The sequence below is a fragment of the Arachis stenosperma genome, chromosome 5, assembly GCF_014773155.1.
Source record: "Arachis stenosperma cultivar V10309 chromosome 5, arast.V10309.gnm1.PFL2, whole genome shotgun sequence".
In the NCBI taxonomy this organism is placed as follows: Eukaryota; Viridiplantae; Streptophyta; class Magnoliopsida; order Fabales; family Fabaceae; genus Arachis; species Arachis stenosperma.
This window is the reverse complement of record NC_080381.1, coordinates 9,379,914-9,406,364: the sequence shown is the minus strand read 5'-3', so window position 1 is coordinate 9,406,364 and position 26,451 is coordinate 9,379,914. Positions and strand designations below refer to the sequence as shown.

At 29.5% G+C, this 26,451-nt stretch overlaps 3 protein-coding genes across 3 annotated transcripts; all 3 read right to left on the bottom strand.

Annotated features, from left to right (window-relative positions):
- Positions 1–2,765: 2,765 nt before the first annotated feature.
- Positions 2,766–3,730, bottom strand: LOC130980376 (uncharacterized protein At2g29880-like). Its single transcript, XM_057904065.1, has 3 exons — positions 3,637–3,730; positions 3,102–3,460; positions 2,766–3,023 (listed from the first exon to the last, which is right to left on the bottom strand). The coding sequence occupies exons 1-3, from the start codon at positions 3,728–3,730 to the stop codon at positions 2,766–2,768; spliced, it is 711 nt and encodes a 236-aa protein (XP_057760048.1).
- Positions 3,731–21,096: 17,366 nt separating this feature from the next.
- Positions 21,097–22,510, bottom strand: LOC130982772 (uncharacterized). The gene is made up of 2 exons (XM_057906856.1): positions 21,973–22,510; positions 21,097–21,896 (listed from the first exon to the last, which is right to left on the bottom strand). The coding sequence occupies exons 1-2, from the start codon at positions 22,462–22,464 to the stop codon at positions 21,843–21,845; spliced, it is 546 nt and encodes a 181-aa protein (XP_057762839.1). The 5' UTR covers positions 22,465–22,510; the 3' UTR covers positions 21,097–21,842.
- A 1,358-nt stretch (positions 22,511–23,868) lies between these two features.
- On the bottom strand, positions 23,869–24,669 carry LOC130979590 (calmodulin-like protein 30). The gene has a single exon (XM_057903057.1). It carries the CDS (start codon positions 24,616–24,618, stop codon positions 24,112–24,114), a length of 507 nt encoding a protein of 168 aa, XP_057759040.1. The 5' UTR covers positions 24,619–24,669; the 3' UTR covers positions 23,869–24,111.
- Positions 24,670–26,451: the final 1,782 nt, after the last annotated feature.

Sequence of the window (26,451 nt, the reverse complement as noted above, 5' to 3'; positions counted from 1 at the left end):
CCATCCTCATTGCTCCATAAGAATCTTCTCTGCAATAAGATCAATTTCTCAATAACAGCCTTTGGCATCTTATATAAACTCAAATAATATACTGGCAAGCTATTTAAAACTGATTTGATAAGCACCAACTTCCTGACTCTGTTTAGCACATTAGCTTTCCAAAGGCTGAGTTTGTCATCCACCTTGTCGATTATAGGCTTTCAGGTCTTTACCAACGTCGGATTTGCTCCTAAGGGGATTTCAAGGTATTTAACTAAAAGGGTTCTTTCTTACAACCCAACAAGCTATACATACGTTGTACCCACTGCTCCTCATAATTGATTGGAATCAAACTGGGCTTATCAAAATTAATACTTAGTCCTGACATCAACTCAAAGCATCGTAGGAGCCGCTTGTAATTCTTCATAGTCTCCTTTTCTGGTGGACAAAACAGAATAGCGTCATAAGCAAATTGAAGATGTGACAACTCTATACTATCTCTCCTAACTATCAATAGTAAAATTTGTCCGTTTCTGACTGTCTCTCTAATCATTCTATGAAGAACATTCACAATTAGCACAAATAAAAACGAAAAAAAATGAATCACCTTATCTCAAATTTCTTTCTATTTTGAATGACTTAGTTAGCGAATTATTTATCAAGATCGATATAAAAACTATAGTCATACACTCCATAACCCACATTTTCTATCATTTACTTACCATTGTCGTTAATCATGAACATGATTTACTTAATTATATAATTATATATTTAGATTTTATTATTAAATCAAAAGAATTTAAACGAGAGAACGCTAGCGGCCAATACTTTTAGTTAAAAAAAAAAGTTGAGAGTTGACTAATGTTAACTCAAATAAAAGACATATACAATAAAAAGATATTGGTCGCCTAATATATATGAACATAATTTAATGTGTGGTTTTCTTGTTATTTAGATGAAGTACATTTTATAATTATTATTCTACGTGAGACTGATTAGATACTATATTAACTACTAAATCCTATGACTAGGTACTGGTATTCTTTCAAAATATTTAAACTCAAAAAATTCTTTAAGTCAAGTCATGTTACATGACTAACACTTTGTTTGGATAAAAGATGGAAAATGAAAGGAAAGAAAATGAAAGGAAATAAAATGGAAGGAAAGAAAATGAAAGGAAAAGTTGATTTTTTTTTTATGTTGTTTGGATGAAGAGAAAATGGATGGAAAGAAAATATAAAGAAATTTTTCTTGTGTTTGGATGAAAGGAAAAGTAAGAAGAGAGAAAATCATAACCAAGTAAAATTACATTAATACCCTTCTTTATATTATATATAAATTATAATATATTAATGTATTTAAATTATTTTTGTAATAAAAAAATTATCCAAATTATATTTCAAAATTTTAACGTGTTTTTTTCATTAAAAATAATATTTTTTGAATTTATTTTTATGAACTTATTTTCTTCTATTATCTTTTAATGTCATAAAAAAATATATATTATTTTTTTTTTAAAATATATAAATAAACAATGTCGTAAAAGAATAATAAAAACTACTCACACTTTACATCATTAATCTCCTTAAGCATATTTAAAAAAAAGTTTCACTAAATTGTATTTACAAAATAAAATATTATCAAAAGTAGGTAGCATTTCTTTCTAAGTACGTGCGACCAAAAATCATATACAATTTTTATAAACATGTAACAAAACGCCAAAAAAGTAATAACCAAGAGAACTCCTAGAGAGTACTATTTTATCATTAGACAACACTTTTCAAAATGGTCATTCTTCATGGTCAGCAACATCGCCTACTTCCAAAAAATCAATTATACATAGCTTGAGCTATCTGTACCCATCTACTTCAAAAAAATAAAGTTTCTCCGAGTCAAAAATATTAACACATGTTTGATTTTTACTTGTACTAAGCAGTGTACTTCTTGTTCCCAAACATTTTCAAGTTATGATTCCTGCACGAGCATATACAACAAAGACAAATTAATTCAAAGATCAGAGTTGATCATGATAATCTATTTTATCGATGTCATTCTATTTAAACAACTAATCAATCTCAAAGTATATATACATAAAGTGATTTCCAACCATGGTTAACATAAATAAAACAGAAAATGATATCTTCTTTAAATACATGAAGATATACCCATAGTATATGACACTCAGAAACCCATAATCAATTAATGAAAGCAATAACCTCAAATTAATCAGAAACTAAGTGCGTATAAAAGTTATACCTGTAATGGTTAATGTTTTATGAAAGTACCATATCTCCTAAGCGAACACCAGCAGCTGTCATGAAATGAAAAAGAGCATCCAATCGCATTTCAGGTGGGATCCCAAAAATTTGGCGCTTTTTCTGCTCATTTTCACATAAAAACTGATAACACTGCATCCGAGCTGAACCTATCAGACCCAATTCAGTCAACATATCCCATACATCTGATTCGCTATAAAGGCGAGGCCTACTTTGTTGCATAATAGCCAACCCTTTTTCAGCAATCGCAACTTGTCTTTCAATTAACGAGACTTGCTTTTCGGCAATCGAAACTTGCCTCTCAGCCACAGAAGCTTGTCTCTCAGCTGATTCAACCTGCCTCTGAGCTACGTCATGTAGCTTGCTAGAAAGATAAGTACCCTCTTTGACAGCATCGGCCATGGTAGTAATTCCCAAAGCAACTTTTTCATATTGTGCCTCCAAAAAATCAATCATAGGAGACTTACGCTTTGTTCCTCTTGACGTTGAAGTCCCACCTAATTGATTTGGTTAACTATGAGGACCACTTGGTGAATCTAAATTAGCAGAAAACGTTGGGGTATCATGTCCCATATTAACATCTATGTCAGAAAATCCAACGTTTTCAAATGAGTCATTCAAATCAATGTGATCTCTAGCAATTTCTTGAATCCTTTCTCGTGACGTAGCAGCCCCTTTACCAGTAGCTCTATCAGCTCCGAACAACTCCTTCAAAGTATCATAATGCTTAATTTGCATTTTTTTCCATTTTTCAGCTTGTGGTTTCTCCTACATAAACAAGTGTTGAAATTATTCGTTGACTAACTTCATCAATAGTATAAATAATAATAGCAAAGTTTAAGATACCTTAATGAAGTCTTGCCACACTTCCTCTTCAGCTTCAAACTTTCTAGTTACAGGATTCCATGCAAATCCACTTAAGTGATGAAATAAGTCATATGCCTCAGCAAAATGATCTTTCAATGTCTTCATTCTATTCTTTTTGTGATTCTTTGTTATGTGAGGGCCTATTGCTATACTCAAAGTCTTCACAACATTAGCATATGCTTCAGTTGTCCACGACCCATCGTGCCTATTACCTTTCGATGCTTCCTCTGCTAATGCATTTAGCAAAACTTCATCCATATCATCAGACCATCTTAAATTGTCTTTCGAAGGTTGATTGGCTTCTACTGTTTTATTTCCTTTATTTAGCATTATGTAACCTGTAACAATTCAAAAAAAAAAATCCAATCAAACAATTCTGAGTGGAAACTATACATACATATATATACATATTCACATATAAGAAACATAATCACCTATAATGATTGATACACATTCCACATTTCGAATGCAATGTTATCTCTTAACAAGGATGCATGCCTATATTCCTCATCACGTGGTTGATTTGATTGTGATCTATCTATGCTTTGTTCTTGTAGCAATTCTCGATCAACCGCATCAATTATAGACTGATCAACATCGACACCCATTAAAAAGTTATGCAGTATGCAACATGCCAAAAAAATGTCTCGCATAGTTTCAAATGAATAATAAGGTTCTGTGTCGCCGGCTATAATTGGGAATCTTTTCTTTAGAACGCCGAAACATCTTTCGATGACATTTCTTAATGAAGAATGTCGGTGGTTGAATAATTCTTTGGGATTTTGTGGCTCACGTACTGAATACTCTTTCAAGTGATACCGAACACCCCTATATGGTGTCAGTATCCCAGGCTTTAGCATAAATCCAGCATCGCCTAGATAATATTTTCCTACACCAGTTACACACACAAATTAAAGTATTGTATACTGTGACTATGAATTTAACTTTATATAGATGACTTCATAAATAACACTATCACAAACCTTCGGGTATTCGAAGTGGATGTTCCCTACTTAAAGCATCTTTCAAAATTCTAGAGTCAGAGGCAGTTCCTTCCCAACCAGCCAAGACATACGTGAATTTCATATCAAACCCACAGGCAGCTAAAATATTTTGTGTTGGATGATCTTTTCTTCCCCGAAAACGAGGGGCTTCCACCCTTGATACCTTCACACGACTATGAGTTCCATCTATGGCTCCAATGCAGTCCTTGTTTCAAAAGTATATTGACATATTCACATAACAGTTTTGTAATTATTTCATATACAATTTCATAAACGACACTAACTAAATTAAAAGAGTTAGTACCTTAAAAAACGGATAGAATCGACTACTATTATGTATTTCATAAGGAACATCTTCACCAGATGGTTGCTTGAAGAACTCTCCCTCTAACAACAGAATAGCATGTAGGACATTGTGAAAGTGACGACTAATTGTCTCCCCTGAGCGGTGGAAGAAGAAAGACATGGTTCTAGTTTTCACATTATGCCCTATAATATGTAGGAATTTAGCGACTTGCTCCTCAACGGTATGACATAATTGCCTAAATGCTTCAGTTCCTCTTAACTTTTGACATAATTGCCTAAATGCTTCAGGGCCCATACGTATGACATCGCGGCATTTTTCAGACGTCAATAACTGTGTCATTAACTGCGTACGCCTATTTTCTCTTTCCAAGTTTTCGTAATTGATTTGCCTAGGCCTATATTGTGATAAAAATTCTAAAGAATACAAGGTATGCACCGTAACACATGAAAGAGATGTGACACAAATATGTTGTCTCTTTTCTAACTCTTCCCTGACATGAGTTAAGATTTGTATTGGTTCAGGATGATACAGGTCAGTAGAAGTGACTTGATTTACTTGAAATCCTAAGTCAGGTATGACGTTTGTTTTGTCTTCTACATTCGCATCCTCGATATTCTCACCATCTATCTATGAAAATATAATGTTTAAAGTAAACATATCAAACATAAACGTAACTAGAAAGTAACATATGTGGTCACGTTTTAGCAATTCATTTATTGTGGAACAAAAAACTAAAACTAAAACTTTATATAAAGTTATGGTATCCCGTTACACAGTATAAAAATACCTTGTTATGTGGTACTTATCGCAAACTTGTAAATGCCAAACTCGATTCCAAAGCTCACTGTTATAAATGATACACGAAAACTGTAAATCACATGATATATTACTCAATGCATTGGATTAGCACCAAAATTCAATGGACTTAGCTACTAAAAGCACGTCATAATTTAGATGGCCAAAAAGTAATTTAACCAACACAGCATTTTGTATATTATGTAAAATAATAGTTAAAAATGTGTTGCACAAATGCTTTCTTGTGCAGATAAAAAAAGAAATAAAAGAAGGATATAATTAAGAAATGAAATCAATACAAAAAAAGAAACAAATAAAAAAGAAAGTTAAGAAATCAAACATGTATAAATGATTGTCATAACCGAGCAACATGTGTATGTATTCTATGAACATTAAAATTTAAATTTGAAACTCCCAGCTCCTTAAAATTTTGTTTATTAATAATTATACTATACTAATATCAGTATGTATTATGTAACACAAAAATTAATCTCTACTTTTAGACAATAAGAATATAATTAGAATTTATCAACGGTAATTATCATTACATACATATAGATTGAAATTTAACAAAATTAAATATAAAGTATGCAATTAAAATTTCTTAAACTTTTCAAGGAGGAAACATACCTTATCCATGAGCAATTGAGAACAAATAGAAACATGTGTACTGTATATAGCAGCTGGGAAACGAAACCAATTCAAAGGCCATCAAAAGCTCATAGATGTATGGCAAAGTAGTCCCACAACCAGGCTTGCAGCAGCAAAGTCTTCCCTAACAAAGAATGTTCTAAAACATGTTTTCCTTACTCAAGTAGGCCCCTGCCTTTAATTTGATGGCTACACCATACTAACTTGTCCCTCTTTTTAAATAGTATTTGTTTATTGACTGAGTAACCTTAAGTTAGAAACAAGTATACTATAGTATTAAATTGCTAACAGGGATTTTTTTAACCAATTCAAGTTCTTTTCAGTAGCCTTGTTATTTTATCTAAGTGTATATTATAGTATTAAATTGCTAGTACTACAAAAGGGCTAAATAACCCTTCAAAATATCTAAGATTTACATCACACTGCTAAAGTATTTGATTCAAAATATTGTTGCATTGAATACTCCAAATTAACAGTTATTTAGTCCCTTCTTTGTCAAATTCAAATAATTAAGTTTTAATTTTTGAATGACCTCATTTTCTAAGAAAGGCTCTGAAATGAATTTATAATGAACTTGAAATCTCAATTTATTATATTCATACTGTGTTTTGCTATTTGTATCTTTTAACTATTGTGGGTATCTACATAACTATTTTAGGAAAGTCAAAATTGAAGTTTGAAATGAGATCATAGCAAGATACAGTAGAGAGCAAGATAAAGCATATAAATGATGATAGTCGATTGCTTGGATATTTTAAGGATTACATAGCTAAAGAACAATTGAAATCAAAAGTTCTTGAACAGTCTGTATCTAGAATGACTGGAAAATTACGCATCTCAATGGAAGAAAACCGTGTTATGAGGGAGCGTGTTAAAGAACATCACCTTCGTCTGCCCTTTACACGAATGAAGACGCAGTGGAGCTCTCACGATGCCAACGAAGCTGCTAGTGATGTTGAGGATGGTGAGAACTTGCGGTGGCTCTGTTGAAGACTCTAGCAAAATAGGAGAAGAGTACATCAATTTTTCAGAGAGTGTGGGTTAGGGATTTTGGTTTTTGTTTAGTGAAAGGGTAACTTGGAAATTTCAACATTGTTTAGCTTTCTCTTGTAGTTTTCTTCGCAGCATTGAGAAGAAAAAATTTGTATGGGCCCCATAGTAACTTTTTTGTTTTCCATTCATTTTCCTCTCTGATCCAAACAATGGAAAATGGGCTTTTCTTTCCATTTTCTACTCTTTCATTTTCTTTCCTTTTAAAATCTCTTATTCCAAACAATGTGTAAAAGTTTTTAACCATACTACATTTGCTCAAAGTCAAAACATCATCCACCATGAGTCTTGAGATTATCACTCACCAAAAGTTATTTTACATATATAAAATAATAAAATATACGGTGAAACATAAAGTATATATATAATAAAAAGATGTATAACAATAATATATATAAATACAAAAAAATTCTATGCCGCCATAAATATACATAAATACAAGTTGATCGATTTGGTTAATTTTTAATGCATTTTAAACACATGATGGTCGATTTAATGATTATTTTTTGTGTGTATATAATATTTTAAATGATTTTATGATCAATATGTAGTTAACATAAGAAAAGAAAAATAAGGAAATCTACTCACTATACTCATTCATTCTCTTCTTTTTTTAACAGATGAAAAGTAAAATTGATATTATTAATTATATGCTAAGTAAAATATTGTTAACCATGAGTTTGGCGTAATAGCTTATTATCTAGTCTCTTAAAAATTGGAATCCCACATTATTATTGGACAGAAAAAATATTGAATTCCAATTGAAGTTTGATAAGTTAATAGCTCGATAAATTAAGTTAATAGACTTATCAGATGTAGTTAAATCTGAATCTAAACTCATATATTAGAAAAGTTGTGCTTGAACTTAGTTAAATTTAATTTATTGACTTATAAATTAGTTTGATTATACATATGTTCATATCCTAACTCAAAACATAAAGTCATACTCATTAAAGATAAAAGTCCATCAAAAATACTCTCTTATTTATTCGACCTCTTAAAAAAGAGGTCGGACACGACACAAAAATTCAGTCTTATTTACTCAAATAACTAACTGTCTCCTCAAATCTTTTTTATTATCTCTATCTCATTTAAAAGATAGATCTCAGCAAACTCCTAAGATAAAGGGAGCGGTTATCCACCAATAAAGATGGAACTACTCCAAAAAGTGATTATATATTTACTCTACTATAAATACAATGATACCCTTCAGATATATTCACGTCCCAATCTACTAAAAACTTGTTTAAAGTCCTTGCTAACTTAAGTATCGAAGTCTCTTGCAAGTACCACTCCCACTTCCTCATGAGGAATTTGAACGGCAGCACCTCGGCATCAGAACAAATCCCCGTTTCAGGTAACCCTAGAATAATATATATACACATTTAATTATAATCATCTATTATATATTAGTAACAAGTATAATAATCTGTGTCACGCACGTGATAAGATTGAAATTATAATTTTAAGTTATTTTATTAAAATTAATTTGAATTATAATAATTTGATTAATAAAAAGTAACATGTTATGCATTGTTTGTTTTTTTTTTAATCTAGTGTTAAGTATATCAATTCTAAAATAGTTATTAATTGGTTTTAGTAAACTTTTTTTCTACAATAAATCAGATATATATACTCAATGTGACGATTAATAACCTAGTAATACTTAGATCTACCAACAAATATTTATATGTTGTTTTACTGTCAAGTAAGGACATATCAAAATTAGCTCAAAATGAACAACAAATTATTAGAGAATTCTAATGCACAAAGTTCTCCAATAACAATAAATAATTTAAACCTACTAAAAAATAACTCAACACTCTCCTTTGAATATGCCTGCAAAATATATACCTGAAACAATATTATATCAATGTTATTAGTAGACAAAATTATATGATTAACGTAATTTTAAAATAGTTTATCAAGATAATGAAATAATACAGATTTTTATGATAATTTTAATATTCTCAAGTTATAAATGTAGAATAAGAATGTATTACACATTAGCACCTATAATTTGTCAATTTTTTAATTGAATAAATTTTAATAAATTTAATTAAGAAAATTAGAAATTATCTTTTCATTATAAGCTCTCAAAAGCTTCTCTATATACCACATTCATCATGTAGTTATCTTCCAATTATCTGTGATCTTGCAACAGCACTCGCAAACCATCTTTACTCTTTACTCTTTACTCTTGATAACGCAATATACAATTGACCACGGGTGAAAACTGGCCATGGAAGATATATTCCAACTTTTGATAGAGTTTGTTCCTAAGACGACTTATTTACTGTCATTGCAAATGACATAATAATTGAAAATTATCTTCTTTGATCTCTACTGGTAATGTTTTGTTATTTGGAATTAGATTCAGTCTTGGGATAAGAACAATACTTCCAGCTTTGTTATTGGTTAAAGTCTTGCATTCTATCATATGGTTTCCTATTCTTCTAACTTGTATTCTCGTTCCATTGCACAAATAATTAGTTTGGTCTATATTTTGCAGTAGCATAGCATGACCGATAACCTTTACGATCAACTTGTGTGGTAGTAGACTTGAATAATTTATTCCATTTAAAATCTCGGGTGAGAAAGCATTTAACTCAAATTCCATATTTCTCTCTTCGACACACATAGAGTCAGAACTTAAGTAAACTCTTTCTTGTCCAGATAACCCTCCAGTCATCTTTTTGTTGACATCAGTGACATAATCCAGAGTTGGCACAAGAATTGCTCTATTCTTGAAATAATTTTTAACGGATAAATTGGATAACATATCTGAATACACAAAATCAACGAGGTCATCCAAACTGTCTTAGAGTTCTTAACCAAAATGTCAAATAGTATATGAACGATCGATTAATCATCTGTTATATCACCAGCCAAACCATCACCAATTTTGAGTAGCCTTCTACAAAATTTCTGAGTTCTTGTATGTTGTTGTTTTTACCTAGTGACAATCTCATATTTTTTGTAAGTTTTCGAACCTTATAGTTATGTCACAAATATGAAGAACTAATAGAAGACTGAATTATATTTTACCTTTAGCCTTTAGGAATCACAGGTAAATTTTGTCTAAAATCTCCTCCGAAAATAACAACTTTACCTCCATAGGAAAATGAGTATGATAGTCTCTAAAGCATTTGTCTAAAACTTCATAAGAATACTTACTTATCATTGGAGCTTCATCCCATATGATTAATTTGGCTTTAGTTATTAATTAACCTTGCAAGAGGACTTTCCTATTTAATGTTACACAAAGAATCTTCATTTATGTTTAAAGAAATTTTAAACCTTGAATGTGAAGTTCTTCCATTAGGCAACACAAGTGCAGTAATTTCACTCAAAATAAAATTTAGAATTATACCTTTTTTAGACCTAATTGAGTATGATATAGTTGACCATAAGTATGTTTTTCTACAACCACCTTGACCATATAAGAAGAAAAGTCCACCCATATTACTGCTAACAGCACTCATTATTCAATTGTATGCAAATTTCTGCTCATTCGTAAGTTTTTTTAAATACCCACTTAATTCATTAGCAAAAACATTAACATCAAAGTTCAACGAGTTAATACTCAAAATAACCCCCAAAATTTGACTACCGACTCAATTTGACCCTCTAATTTTCGATTGACCCCATTTATACACTGAAATTTTAAGTCGTGGCTCAGATTGACTCTTTCATCCAACTCCATCACTGGAGTGATGACGTGACACTAAAACCTCACCACATGCTTCGCCTTTTTCCTCTTACCATCACCATCACCACCTCCCTTCTACCAACACTCTCTCTCCTCCAACAAACAACAATATTCACAACCCACCAACATCCACATATTTCTACCGCCATAGCTTTGAAGAGCATAACACCTACACTCATCATTCTTTCATGACTGCAAGTGGACAGCAAACTAATGAATGTGACATTGTTAAGGGCAACACCATGAACCATCATTTATGAAAAGAGCTGCAATGCTTACTTACCGTAACCATTCATCGGCATGACGCAAATAACGGCACCCCAAGAAATAACATCCTTATGCACAATCATGTTGAAAATCTTGAATCCTATTTTCATATAACCACACTAGCATACATGTTGAATAATGCATTCCCAATGTTATCATCAATCACAAGGTCACACCATCCATTGCCTAAAATTCGAAGCACCCTCACCCATTGCACCCATCTTTGTGTTCTTATTAAGAGGAATCTAAAGTGTGGTATTGTGTTTCTTTTTCTTTTTCAATTTCTCTTCAATTTGTTAATGTTGTTTGTTAGAGAGGGAAGACGTTGGTAGATGAAAGATGGTGATGGTAATGGTGATGGTGAGAAAGAGAAGGATCAAATAATAGATAGGCCCTTCATAAATGGCGGTGAAAATGTGTGGGTGTTGGTGGATTATGAATGTTGTTGTTTGTTGGGGGAAGGAGGGTGTTGGTAGAGGGGAAGTGGTGATGGCGATAGTAAAAGAAAGAAGGAGAGGCATGTGGTGAGGTTTGGGTGCCATGTCATCATTCCGGTGACAGAGTTGGACGGAAGGGCCAATTTGAGCCACGCCTTAAAATTTCAAGGTATAAATTACATCAATTAAAAATTAGAGGATCAAATTGAGTCGGTGGTCAAATTTCGAGGGTCATTTTGAATATTAACTCAAGTTCAACTCTTCAATTATAATTATGTCTTCTAAGTTGGATACCAAATTTTCTGGAGGATATGTCATTCCACAATATTCTTTCAATGACTTGCCATTTGACTGGGGCAACTCTTCAATTTTTGTAAGTGCAATATCTTATTTTTGGACTTTTGACATTATTAAATCTGTATTTTTTCAATTTAAAATAACATAATTAATTGAAAATTTATTAAATAAGTCTCTAGTAAAAAAAATCTGAAATGTATTGTTGAATAATAAATAATTGTAAAAATTCACTATTACACACACCGAATATATACATATATATACACATACACTAATTGTACATGATAATAATTAGCCAATATTTTCAATAAAGATACTTACTACAATTAGATAAAAATTATACCATTATATTTTATTAATTTTTATAATTAATTCAATAAAAATACTTACTCATTTTATATATTATCTACATTAATTATATGCCAAAATTTTGAAGAAAAAATTAAAAAATATAAGAGATATATAAATATATATAATATTATTACTATATAGAAAGCAGCTATAAAAAGATATGTTATTATAATAAAATGTTATACTATAAATAACTATATTTGTACACTGATGTTATTGATACACTACATCTATAATATTATCATATATTTTCGCAAAGAATAACCATTAATTATATATATATATATATATATATATATATATATATATATATTATATATATTTTCACAAAAATTATATAAAATTATTTTTTCAAATATTGATACATAAAAATAGAAGGAAAAACAATCATTTGTACTCATGAATTTTACGAACGTTGACAAAAATACCCATTAAAGAAGGAAACTAACGTTGTATCCATCAAAGATGGATTCTGTACGACAAAAGTACCCAAATCCGAAATTTATGTTGACTTTTTAATAAAATTTCAAAATTACCCCCACCATTATCTTCAACCCCTCCTTTATTCTTTCCCAAATCTCAAACAACTCCATTGCCTAAAAATCCTACTCTCAATACTTAAAAATTCCAAATGATCATTTTTCTAACCCTAATCTCAATACCTCGTTTAGCAAATTTCAACCCTCTTTTTATTCTTTTCATCAATTTTACCACTTGTTTGGGATAAGAAGAGACAAAGAACAACAACACAAACAAAAAAATTCAAACTATGGAGACCCAGAAACATAAAATTCTCTTCATCTTCTTCTACTACTTCTGCTGCTCATAGAAATTCAAGTAATTCTAGAGTTCTGTATCACAATCCAGCTACCATTTCACCAAACATTTCTCCAGCTGAAGCAGCTTGATTGCAATATTTCTACAATGAGACAGAGAAGGAGCAGAACAAGCATACCATTACTGTTGTTGCTGCTACTGCAGCTGCAGTTGATGCTGCTGTGGCAGCAACACAAGCTGCAGTTGTAGTGGTTAGGCTCACCAGCCATGGAAGAGGTACCATGCTTGGTGCTGGACATGAAATTTGTGGTAAAATTGATAAAAAAGTAAATAGAGGGTTGAAATTTGCTGAAAGGGGTATTGAGATTAGGGTTGGAAAAATGATAATTTGGGATTTTTAGGTATTGAGATTAGGGTTTTTAGGCAATGGAGGTGTTTGAGATTTGGGAAAGAAGAGAGGAGAGGTTGAAGATAATGGTGGGGGTAATTCTGAAATTTTATTAAAAAGTCAACATAAATTTCGGATTTGGGTACTTTTGTCGTACGAAATCCATCTTTGATGGATACAACGTTAGTTTCCTTCTTTAATGGGTACTTTTGTCAGCGTTCGTAAAGTTCATGGGTACAAATGATTGTTTTTTCAAAATAGAAATCGGGTTATTATCATTGTATACTATACAAACATTTACGCTCTTTTTTATTATATTATACAACTTAAAATTATAATATCATGTTACTATTAATTGTAGATAGTTGTTATAATTATATTAAATTTAATTATGACTCTAAATAAATAAAATAAATAATAATTAATATTATTTTATATTTTTTTATATTCAATATTTATTGTAAATATAAAACATACAATAACTAATGAATGAAAATGAGTAGAAAATAAAATATATCAAAATTAAATTTGTTAATTAATTGGAGCTAAATAATTTTGGCAATTATTTTAGTATTTAATTAAAATTTACCTTTTTTGTAATGAGATTGATGAATGATTTTTTAATTATTTTTATCGTATATTGCCTAATAACTGGTTAAATGATTAATCTTTTTAATTAATTTTGTGTTCATATAATATAATTTTACGGTAATATTATGAATCACAATAATATAATGTATGTATCGTATAGACTTTTTTTATTATTATTATCAAATTAAATGGGTCACTATTATCGTGTACACCAATTATCTACTAATAAAATTATTTTACATGAATGAGAATTTGAATTATATCAATTAATATAATTAAAATAATTAAAAATATTCATGATTGAAAATTAGTTTAATAATGTATTGAATATTAATTTTATATAATTATAATGAAGATATATTTTTAAATTAATATAATCATGCATTATTCATTAAATATTAGTTAATTAAATACTAATTGTAATACAATTATAATAAATTCTTTTGGAAAGAAAAATACTATTGATAAAATCGTAGTTAATAGCCAATTAAGTATGAAAAATAAAAAACTGAAGAGAAACTATATCTGGATTATGAATTTTTTAAATGATAAATAATTATAAAGCATCACTATTACTCAATATATATATATATATATATATATATATATATATATATATATATACACAACAATAATTAGACAATATTTTCAATGGAGATTCTTATTACAATTAGATAAAAATTATATTATTATATTTCATTAACCTTTATGATTAGTTCAATGAAGATACTTGATATATATATATATATATATATATATATATATATATATATTGTCTAAATAGTTAAAGGAAAAAAAAAGACATAATACTAAATTAATAAATAATTGTCAAATAGTATAGAGTAAAAATTTTGTATTCTATAAAAAAAAGATATAATCTCCAATGTATTTATAATGTAAAATAAGTAAGTTAAATTTATTATCAAAATTTAAACACAACTAAGAATATTATTGGATGTGTAAAATTTTTAATAAATATTAATGTTGATTTATTCGTACCTAATTATTAATTATTTTTATTTGTTTACAATAATTTTACATGGTTGATTAAAATAATTGTCATATTAAAAATAATATTTATTATTTGTAGTTTTTTTAACTCCACTTTTTTTTTCTTAGTTATACTGGGAGCAAATAAAAAAAATAAAAATAACTTAAAAATTGAAAAAAGAAAGAAACCTCATTCAAAAATTTAGAAATAACGTATTAAAGAAGAATAGTTGTAATATATAAATTGAGGCAATAATTTAAATTTAAATTAATTTAAAATTAATTTAATCAAATACCAATATTAGAATTAAATTACTTAAATAATATTTAATCTATTCTAGCCCTTAGATACGTATAGATTAAAGTCATTCTCGTAACGACAACCAACTGAGACAACATCATAAATTCAAACATTTATAATTCGTACAAATTCAGGCCATCTCTTTGTTAAATAAACTTTATCATCTATTATCCATGCAATGCGGTAAAGTGTAAAATTGCCATACCGAGAAACTAAACTGACATTTATTTTCCTCAATGGCAGTGCATTGATACAAAAGAAGGTCGGTAATTTCTGAAAAAAAGTCACCATATGTTATAAAATTATTTTAATTACGAAAAACTTAAAATAAGAAAATTTGAATATATAACCAATCGTTGAAACTGCATCTCTGAATTTGACACGAATGTACCAAAACTGAACTTAAATTGAGAAAATTCAATCTCATTATGTGCTCCACTTCAAAGATTTCTAGGTAGACGTAGAAAGCATGGAAACAATTCTTCAATAAAAAACCGAGCTCATCCCAAGAAAACTAACTTCACCTACATTCTATTCGGTTGATCATAATATATGAGTAGATCCAACCATCTTTCGGTAAAATAGAGTTTACTGCTCCTTCGTTGAACGCTTACATCCATGTAATTAGAACCCGAATTAGTGAATACAACTTGAAATGGTATTTGATGAATGTGGTGCATTGTAAACTATTGCGCCAAAAAGATACTCGTAACAGAATAATATATAAAAAATAATAGAAAGAATATATAAAAAACACTTGTAAAAATTATAAATTGTATCTTAAAAGGATCAACTTCAAAAAAAAAAAAGAACAAAGAATACATTCTTATTTTATGAAGTAGTCAAAAAAGAATAATAAATTAGACTCACGAACTATAAAAAAACACTATGTATAGCCTTTATAGGAACAAAAATAATTATATAAATTAGTTATTATTAAGTTAATTTTTTATTATTTACGTTATACATCATATATTTGTCGTGATTGAATAAACCATTATCATATTATATACATATTTTTCAAGATTAGAATCATAAATTTTTGTTTTAATTTCTTAAAGTAGATATAATATCAACTTGCCGGAATCGATTAATTTAAAATTATATTATAATGATTGAAAATTAAAATTATTGACAATTAACATAATTATACATTAAATGTTGATTTGATGTATAATTATAAAAAAATTATTGATAATTAATATAATTATGTATTAAATGCTAATTTGATGTATAATAATTAAAAATTAATATAATTAAAGTAATTATTTTAACATTTAATTTATTAACTAATTGAAATTAAGTAGACAATGTTTAATAATTATTTTAATATTTAATTATTATTATTATTATTATTATTATTATTATTATTATTATAAATGGATCTCCATTAAAATACTAGTAATATATAATTTTATACACATAGTTATAACATTCGTTTTTGTTAAATATATAACAGTTCTTTATTTTTATTTTATTTTCGTCATCTATAAACTGTAATATATTTGTTTATTTTATTGTAGGTTGAATAGATATAAACTAGAATGTGATAAGTCTAATTAAATTTTCTATAATAAAAAAAATATATATATATATATTAATATTTTTATAAAAAAAATTTATAATTATCTTTTTATACATGATTTCGATAGATGACATAACGTTTAGTTGACATATAAGAATTATATATATTTCATATTTTTATATATAATTTTAATTTAATTATATAAAATTATAAATTATATTTATATTATTTAAACTAACTCGTGATATTTTAATAAATTTTTAAGTTTTATAAATATATTAAATTATTAATAAATCAACCTGAGAATTGAATTTAAATTTGACTTGACTCAACTTAATTAAGCTCACTTCTAATTTTAATGGTGACTGAATGGTGGTTTCACACTCACAACGATGATCATGGTATAAAAAAATTATTCCAAAAAGTCGTTTGAAAGATTTAATTATTAAAAATGACCTTTAATACTAAAATCATTAAGAATGATCAAATATTTTTATAATATTTAAGAAAACGACTCAAATTTTTTTATAATATTTAAAAAAGAATCAAATCTTTTTAAAAAGAGATAAATATATATTTAATTATTTTTTATTTTTTTATAATTTTTATGTTGATAAATTTTATTTTTCTTAAAATTTTAGTAATTTTTATTAATTATTTATTTATTTTTATTTATTTTTTTATTTTTATGATCTTTACCTAACGAAAAAAAGATCATAAAAGTAATAAATAAATAAATAATAAAAATTACCAAAATTTTAAAAAAAATAAAAATTTTTAATATAAAAATTATCAAAAATAAATAAAAAAATAGTTAAGAATTCATATTTTAATAATTAAATCTTTCTAACAATCTGTTAGAGACTTAGAGTAATTCTTTTTAAATTAATTAACTAATTAATCTCAAGTGAATATTCATAAATATTTATATAACATTGTAAATCAAATAACATATATTAAAGATTATACAAAATAAATAAAAAAATAGTTAAGAATATATTTATCTTCTTATAAAAAAATTTAGTTCTTCTTCTTAAATATTATAAAAAGATTTGATCATTTTTAATAATTTTAGTATTAAAGATCTTTTTAATAATTAAGTCTTCCTAACGGAATGTACTATTTTGGCTATAAAAGATTAACTTTTTACATAAGAGTCTTTAAATTTTTTTTGTATAAAGCGAATGTTGACATATTTTTTTTATATATAGAATTTATGATGTACAGATATTGACATAGACATAGGACATAACACCATACGAAATACACAAACATATAAATTTTAAAATTTTATTAGACATAGAGACACAACATATATATAAAATATAAAGTATTTTTTAGATAAATTATAATGAATTTTTGATATTTTATTGGTATTAAAATATAAAATAATTTTTAACTATTTTTAATGTCTTCTTTTAACTATATAAAAGTATTTAAATTTTTTTTTGTTTTAATAAATAATAATATATTATTTCTAAACTCATTTCAAGAATACATATTAAGAATAAGATAGACACGTGATAGTATTTAGATGTGCCAAAGTGTGTTTAAAATTTTTTTTTTATTTTTTATTAAAACACGGTTGAACACAACAGACACGCATGTCAGACGAGTATCAATGAGTATCGTGTCAATGAATATCGTATCAAAATGTGTTTGATATGCGAACAATTAATGAAGTATCTATACTTCGTAGCATAGAATAATCTAATTTGTATCGGAAGAATGAAATTTTGGTGAAAAGTGAAGATTATTTTTGTTTAGTAAAAAAAACACCAATAAAAGATTTATCATGTGCAATGTACATATTTCTTTTTAAAAAGTAAAAATTTTCGCTTTTCACTAAAAAAATTTCTATTTATCAGAGTTAAAATTGAAAAGTTTCGTAGTCTCTATTAAATTTTTTTTTTTTTTTTGGTGATTAGACTATGCTAAATTTCTAGTTTAAATAGTTTGAAGGAAAAGGTTTTGGAAAAGTTTCTTTCCCATTTTTGGTCATAATTTTTGGTAAAAGTTTAAAACTGTGTTTGGTCAGATCGAGGAAGCTAATTGATTGAAAAGCCCAGAAAAAAAGAGAATAACACAAAGGCCACAGCTGGGAATCATGGTAGTGGATATCTGATGAAGTGGTCCATCTTTATCTCAGACCAGAATAACTGTAACTAACAGTGGTCCATCCATAATGTTTTGCTCTGTTTCGGTCCCATGTCTACTTTCTAGGCCCTTCAGTTTGTAAATACTAAATACACAGTCCCTCACTTCGTCCTACAATGATTTAATTTGGAAGAGATCGATTACAATGATAATATGAGATAAAAGAAGAGAATCATATTTAGCGAGAGGGATTAATACCTCTAATTGGGATTGACCCTATTATTCAATGCAAGTTTCATTCTAAGGTAATCAACTAGTTAAGGTTATGGGTGTTCAAAAAAATTTGCTAAGTAAACAAGCTGAACTGATTTTTAAGATATATATATATATATATTTATTGATTGTTCTGAGAGTTATTTGAAATTGGGTTATTTTGGGTCTGAACGTAAGATCTAGACTTCTTTTATGATAGTGTTTGACGTCAATTGGTATCAAGGTGCCGCCATTTGAGTTTCTTGTGAAGAGGTAGTAGATGGTACTTGTAAGAGACTTCGATACTTAAATTAGAAATGATTTTAAATAAATTTTTAATAGATTGAGTTCGAAGTATACCTAAAGGTGTGAGAATAATTTTATAGATATAAATATAAATGTAGATGTAGAGTTAAAATTAAGTAAATGCTAGAACTTTACTTAATTTAGATTTAGTTTTATTTTAGGACAAAGTATGAATATATAAACAAAATTAATTTCACTAAACAATTTTTTTTTCTAAATCGTGCTTGCCGCCAGTTAAAACTAGTTATTTATATATAAATCGGTTGAATTCAGTAAACTAGTTTAAAATGATTTTTAAAATTAAAATTGATTTATTTTTGTGAATTGGTTTACACATATGTTTATTTATTTTTTTTGGTGACTACACATATGTTAGTTTAAAACCAGGCTTTGTAGAAAAATAGTTTGGTACAACCATTTAAAATAGTTTGTTGAATATCAGTCCAATTTATGAAAACTAGACCAAAAGCACCCTTACATCATTATCAATGAGTGAAGAATTTTAAGTGAGTTATTTCAGCTCCACATTTTCTTTCCTTTGTGAAAAATTTAGCAGAGCAATTCAGATATTGAGTCTTTTACTGTTTTTGGAATTTGGAAAGATCTGATGATTATTAGTAACGATATTAAAAATTAAACCCTAGGATGTTGTTTTTTTTTTAAAGTTGAAGCAGGCTAGATTCATGGGCTTATATATGTATGGAGGAACTAACGATGGCCCATAACAACCAAGATTTAGATTTGCTCTTGAAAGAATCAGTTATGGGTTTTTTATTGGGCTTACATCATTTCTCTTTGTCGTACTTAACATTTAAATGATTTTTATACAGATTTTCACGGTCACAGAAAAAAAAAAGAACTTAGTATAAAACCACGTATAAATAATTAAATTCATCGACCAAAAAAAATAATTAAATTTCAATTATGGATGTATGACCAAAAAACAAATGCAATTATGGACAGATGGTTTTTCCCATCAAAAAGGAAAATATGCCGAAGGTTTTTACGGTAAAGGATCTCTATATCGGCGAATTGAGGAGGAAGCAAAATATGTTGAGAATTGAGATGATTAACTTGGAAGAGAAACTTTTTAGGGGAAAAAAAATTCATTGAGAGATCCCAGGTGAATATTGTTAACTTTCTTTACAAATACTGAAATGAAACGATATTTTGGCGCTATCATGAAAACTTGCTATATTACGGATTTTTTTGGGTTTAAATTAATAAAATATAATATTTACTTAAAAGTATAATATGTAAATCAATTACGATTTAAAATATCCATTACATATTTCAAGTACACAGACTAAAAAACATTAAAAAAAAGAATAGTTGCAGCTAGAATATGTTACAACTACGTAGTTGTACTTAATGATTTTTTTGGTTTGTGTATTATAATGAATATTTAATATCGTAATTTATCTATACATTATTGGCGAATGAGTTGCTGTATGTACAAAATAGGATTCAAATTTTTAACACTTATTTAAGTGGACAAGTGAACCAAGTTGATTAAATTCCTATATTACCAGTTTCAAGAAATCTCGCGTGAAATGCCAAGATTCAGAAAATCGTTGAAATAGGATCCGGTTATATGATGTTGTGTTGTAATTTTAAGAGTTGCATCATTGTGTGGGTGTTTTTTTTTTTTTTTTTTCCCGGGGTTGGTTTTACATCTCAATGTAACTGTTGACAATTTTCACTCTTCACTCTAAAAATGCTACATGAACAATTAATTATATACAACCACTATAAATAATTATTGTGTTGGAATAATCTTTAAAATATATTAAAGTTAATTATTTTAAGCAAAATACATATATCTGTAGTATATGTGAAATGACATTAACATATAATTTTCCCCTTATGCCGACAGGTAATAAATAAAACAAACAAATAGCATAATGTAATCGAACAAAACAAAACAAGAAAAGAAATAATAATAATAATGATCTCTGCCACAGCCTGGGAGTGTGACTTTGATCCCAATATGAATTCCATTACATGAAGATTAGATTAATTAAATATCACAAGAAAAAATGTATACTAATTACAGCTAGCTAGTTAGGGAAATGTATACTCAGAGTCAGATCTCCCTCCGTTCCTCACAAGAGATCTGAAAATAAAAGAAGAGGCAAGAAGCCAAAGCCAACTTTATTGAACCTTTTTGGCCAATAAAGAAGACATACACTCTGTTCTTTACATGCAGCAACTTATTAACTAGTCACAAATCTTTAAATAGAGCTTAGATCTACAATAGCAGATTAGTAGTTAGGCTGCTAGAGTGGAGGATACAGTAAAAAAAAAGAAATGATAGTGAAAAGAAGAATGACATATTTGTGTTTTGGAATTAATAACAATGAGTCAAATAAGAGTAGCACGTAGATGTTGAGATGCATGAAGAAAAAGATTAGAAAAGCAGATTAAATTTGTACAGGCAACACCCGAAATCCTAATAATCCCTACGAAATGAACATAAATCGTTACAACAAGGCAAAATCCTACCACATTAAGGCAAGGAACAAAAACAACAAGGACAACAAAAATTGGTCCATTAATTCCTCTACAAATTCAAGCAGCACCTTAATTAATTAAACTTAAGAAGCTTCCTTCCTAGCCGTTTTAAATCCCAATCTCCAAATCAGTGCAGCTTGAGTCTCCCTCATTCATCACATCCTGTATAAAAAGCAAAAGTCAGATGAAGTAAAATAATTGAATGCGCTAAGAAAGTGATTCATTAATATAATTAAACCTGAGAAGCGAGATTAATTGATGGTGATCCCTGATTGAGCAATAATGAGGGAGTTGTAGTTTCAGGCTTGTCAGCTTTCTTACTAGAAGCAATGTGGGTTTTTCTGAGACCCAGAAAGGCCTTCCACCTTGTTGAAGAAGAAGAAGACTTGGGAGGTCTGACTGAGAAAGCAGAAGAAGAAGCATCGTCATCATGATGAAGAAGAAGCTCCTCCCTGAGAGTGGTGGGGGATCTATGAGTAAGAGGCTTGTTGTCCTTGTACGGCAACAACCTGCCCTTGAAGAAGAGCTCGTCAGCGCTCATCATTGAGTAGTTGGTGACTGAGAACTCGAAGTCCGAGGAAGCAGGAGGAGCTTCATCTGTTCTCTCTTGCTGTTTCAAGGGTTGTTGGATATCTACGAAATCGTTTGAGAAGGAGATTCTGGGGCTCATTGGGGCGCCGCATGGATGGTGGTGGTGGTGATCGGAGTTGTACATTTCTAAGCATGCCATGAGATTTCAGAACAACATGTATCTAAAGGCTTAAAAAGAAGCCTAATAAATTCTACTTTCTCTTCTCACTGTTACAACCCCACTTTGTATTTATACATGTATGTACATTCCTCACACCTTCCTTTTCTTTTTTGTCATGACATGGATTTGGACACAAGTGAAGTGGATCAAACACAAAGTCTTTCTTACCATTTTACCCTACGGACATTGTGATTAGATTGTAATTGTAATAATTAATAGGAGTAGTGGTGGTGGTGGTGGCAGGGGGCAGTGCATGCATGCCACAACAACAGGTCTGCTTGATTAGTTGACCAGACCCCCTCTTTGACTGCAAAAGTATGCGCTGGCGACACTGACCCATCAAAACTAACCACGTGACCCCCCCAAATTGCAAGGTATCACGTGCCACGATCCATTCACTAGTGTACTTAAAATAATAATAATAACTTGCAGCCAAAGGACATGGTTGTCACTCACGTGCTTCAACTCTTTTCAAGTGGTTAGCCTAATGGGGTAATGCCACGTGGTTCATTCCGAGCATTCTAATATGGACCAGTCAAACCCCCAATCCGCAACTTCACTTGCTTTTGGTCTCCTATCTTGTTAGCACTTCCCTCCATTTTCATCTTAATTACTTTCCCAATGCCAGATCACTTCATTGTTAGATTAACTAGTTTTACTTGGGTGTCTATGACTATGCAAATTTGGAGTGGTAGCTGTAACTCACTGTTTCATTGCCATCACTGATAATATGTAAGTAAATAAAAGACAAGTGTATGATGTTGATTGATTGATTGATTGATTGTGATGCCAATTGTTTTCTTCATGTGAGACACACATGGACCTACACCTAATAAATAAACATATTCCAAATTCAAACTGCTTGTCACTTGTGTTTTTTCTTTTTCAATATTGTACCACTTTTCGAGTTAAACTAACATCTTAATTCAAATCTTTCATTTATCTCTCTAAGTAGAATAGAAAACATAGGATGGAGATATAATTAAGTAGAACAAGCAACACAATGAGTCTCTCTATCTATCAAGAATAGGTGCATCTTTCTACTGTTTGGAATTTATGGGAAAGTGGGAAACATGAATGAGATAGATTTTGTAGGCTTGTAGTGGACGGGTGCCTTTGGATTTACTCTAGTATTTCAATTTCAACGGTATACTTCCACTACTTGAATATATATAGTAAAATTTAAAATCAAAGTTTGGAGTTTTGTGTAAGATATTGCTCAGGTAAAACATGAGTCCGCATAGTGGAGACCTTTGGAGAAAGCCAAGAGACAAGAATGAAGAAGAACAGAAGTAACCAAATTATAAAAAATTAACTAGAAAATGAATTCCTGAAAGCACGTGTATGTAGTGGCAGTGTCCAAGAAACCCAGCAGAGCAAATATAATGAAAATGCAGAATCTGTGTGCTTTAAATGTTAATTGATAGTGTTTATTATCTTGATGTCTCCGTATACACGGATTGTACATGGATAGAATAAAGCGGAAGAAGAAGCGATGTACATGCTTTCAAATTTCGAAATTCACACGGGCAGCTGTAACCAGATAATAACAATTATGCACCATTCTCATCTTGTACATTATTATAATATCAATTGGGCCAAACATAGATGGATCGGCCCGGCCCATTAAACTTCATTGTTAGTGGTGGTCATCATGGTGGTGAACTCATTAAAGTCAATAAAACCATCAACACCCTTCACCATCTTCCTACAAGCACTCAGGCTGCAACCCTCGCCAAGCCTCTTCAGAACCTGTGACAGCTCCTCAGCACTGATCTTCCCATCGCCATTCAAGTCGAACACCTCGAAAGCCTTCTTCATCTCTGCTTCCTTCATGCTACCTTCACCAAACATCTCCATCAACTCATTCAACTCAATGAATCCGTCTCCATCTTTGTCCATCAATTCGAATGCCTTCGCCGCCTCACCATCACTCATTCCTCTATCCAAGGCCTTTGCAGCAGCTTTATACTCTTGGACTGATATCTTTCCATCTTTGTTGCTGTCGAATTTCTCGAACACCCATTTCATTTCCTCTGCTTTTGGCTTCAAACTCCCTCTTCTTGATGTAAAGCTGTTCTTGTTTGGAGATGATAGCCTAGAATTAGACTTAAGGAAACTAAACTTGGACATTTTTCTACTTGGATACAAAATAATGTATATTTTTCTTCTTCGCGTTATGATTGCTACAACATGGAAAGTCTAGCTTATATAGATACATAAAGTGATATATAGAATAACTCTCAAGAGTTTAAACTAAAGTTTAGAATATACTTTTGACCTACATTCTTACGCGTTGTTAGTAATTGGCTTCCCTGATTATTAAGTTTGGTAAGATTCCAAGAATTTTATTCTGGCTATTATTTGATGAGTGTGTGGTTCAAGTTAAATTGCATCTCGCATCTGTGGACAACACTACCTTCCATCTTGCTTTATGAAACCGTGTCTTCCACACTACTCAAACTGAATCCTATTCTTCGGTCACTTGTAATTATGTTATTAGGACAACAGCACTGAACCTGTGTTTTACACCAATCTTAACCAAATTTATAAAGTATAATATTTAACTTGCCCATGGTTTATCAAAATATTATCGTCCACAAAAAAATATGCATCTAACCAGTGATGAGTGAGGTCCACGTGCATCATTTTCTTTTTGATGTACTTGAAAGTCACACAAACTAATACGAAGAGATAAGATGCATCGGAATTAACTTTCTTGAACTCATTCAATTTTATGGTACGCCTTCTTGTTGAGTTATTGAATGTGTTACATATATACCATTACTGGAAGATGTTTCTGAAAATTGTAACGGTACAAGAATGTTAGGAGAATATGAGGTGGCCTTTGGAAGAAACGGCACTGATTGGAGGGTCTTTCTAACATTTCTATTACTTTACTAATTACATGGCCGATTCGTTGGGATTGTTTGAATGCACCAAAGACTCACCATAATCATCTTCTTTAATATCTCAGCTTCTTCTTCGATGATTAAAGAATAACTTGAATGAATGTTATCTCAACTAGTATGTGATTTTCTACACTCATGATTTCTTCTTCTAATTATTTCAAGAATTAACATATCATAACTATAAGGCAATTATTAGGGGTGGCAACACTACCCGAATCCGCGGGTACCCACTCCGCCCCTATCCGTTCAGGACGGGTAATTACCCGCACCTGCACCGGGGCGGGTTTTAGCGGGGCGGGTTCTTGTGCGGGGCGGGGCGAGATCGGGTTTATATTAAACCCGCCCCGGTATATATAATAGATATATAAATATATATATATATAAAATAATTAGTAAAATGATTAATAATATTGTATCATATTTAAATTTACTTTAATTTATGTTATGAATGTAAATAATGGTTATATAATTTTTAAGATTTTATTTTATTTTTTGGATTTAATAATTATTGGGGCAGGTAAGGGCGGGGCGGGTTAGGGTTTAATATTTTACTATCCGCGGGTAGAAGTGGGGCGGGTTTGATGCGAATTTTTATTGAGCGGGGCGGGGTCGGGTAGAGCAAAAACCCGCCCCTACCCGCCCCGTTGCCACCCCTAGCAATTATTCAAATGAAGATAGCAAAAACCTTTTTTTTATAAAGATGTTTTATTTAAAAGTATGATTTATTTATTTAACCACATTTTAAATAAAGACAATATTTTTATAAATATCAAAATTTAATCATATAATTTATCATCCAAGAATCAAAAAAAAATATTTTTTTATGAAGATAATTATAAAATTTTCATTGTAGTATCCACCTAACTATAAAACATCATATTTGTGAAAAACTCCACCATATCTTTGAGTTAAAACTTTTGGAGCAATATATCCTCTAGCACCTAATAAAGATATTATGTTCTCTTTTCTTTTGCACAATTTAGATATTATGCTCTATTTTCTTTTGCACAATTTAACTAGTACATAATCAAAATTTTTTTGGACAAAACTCTTC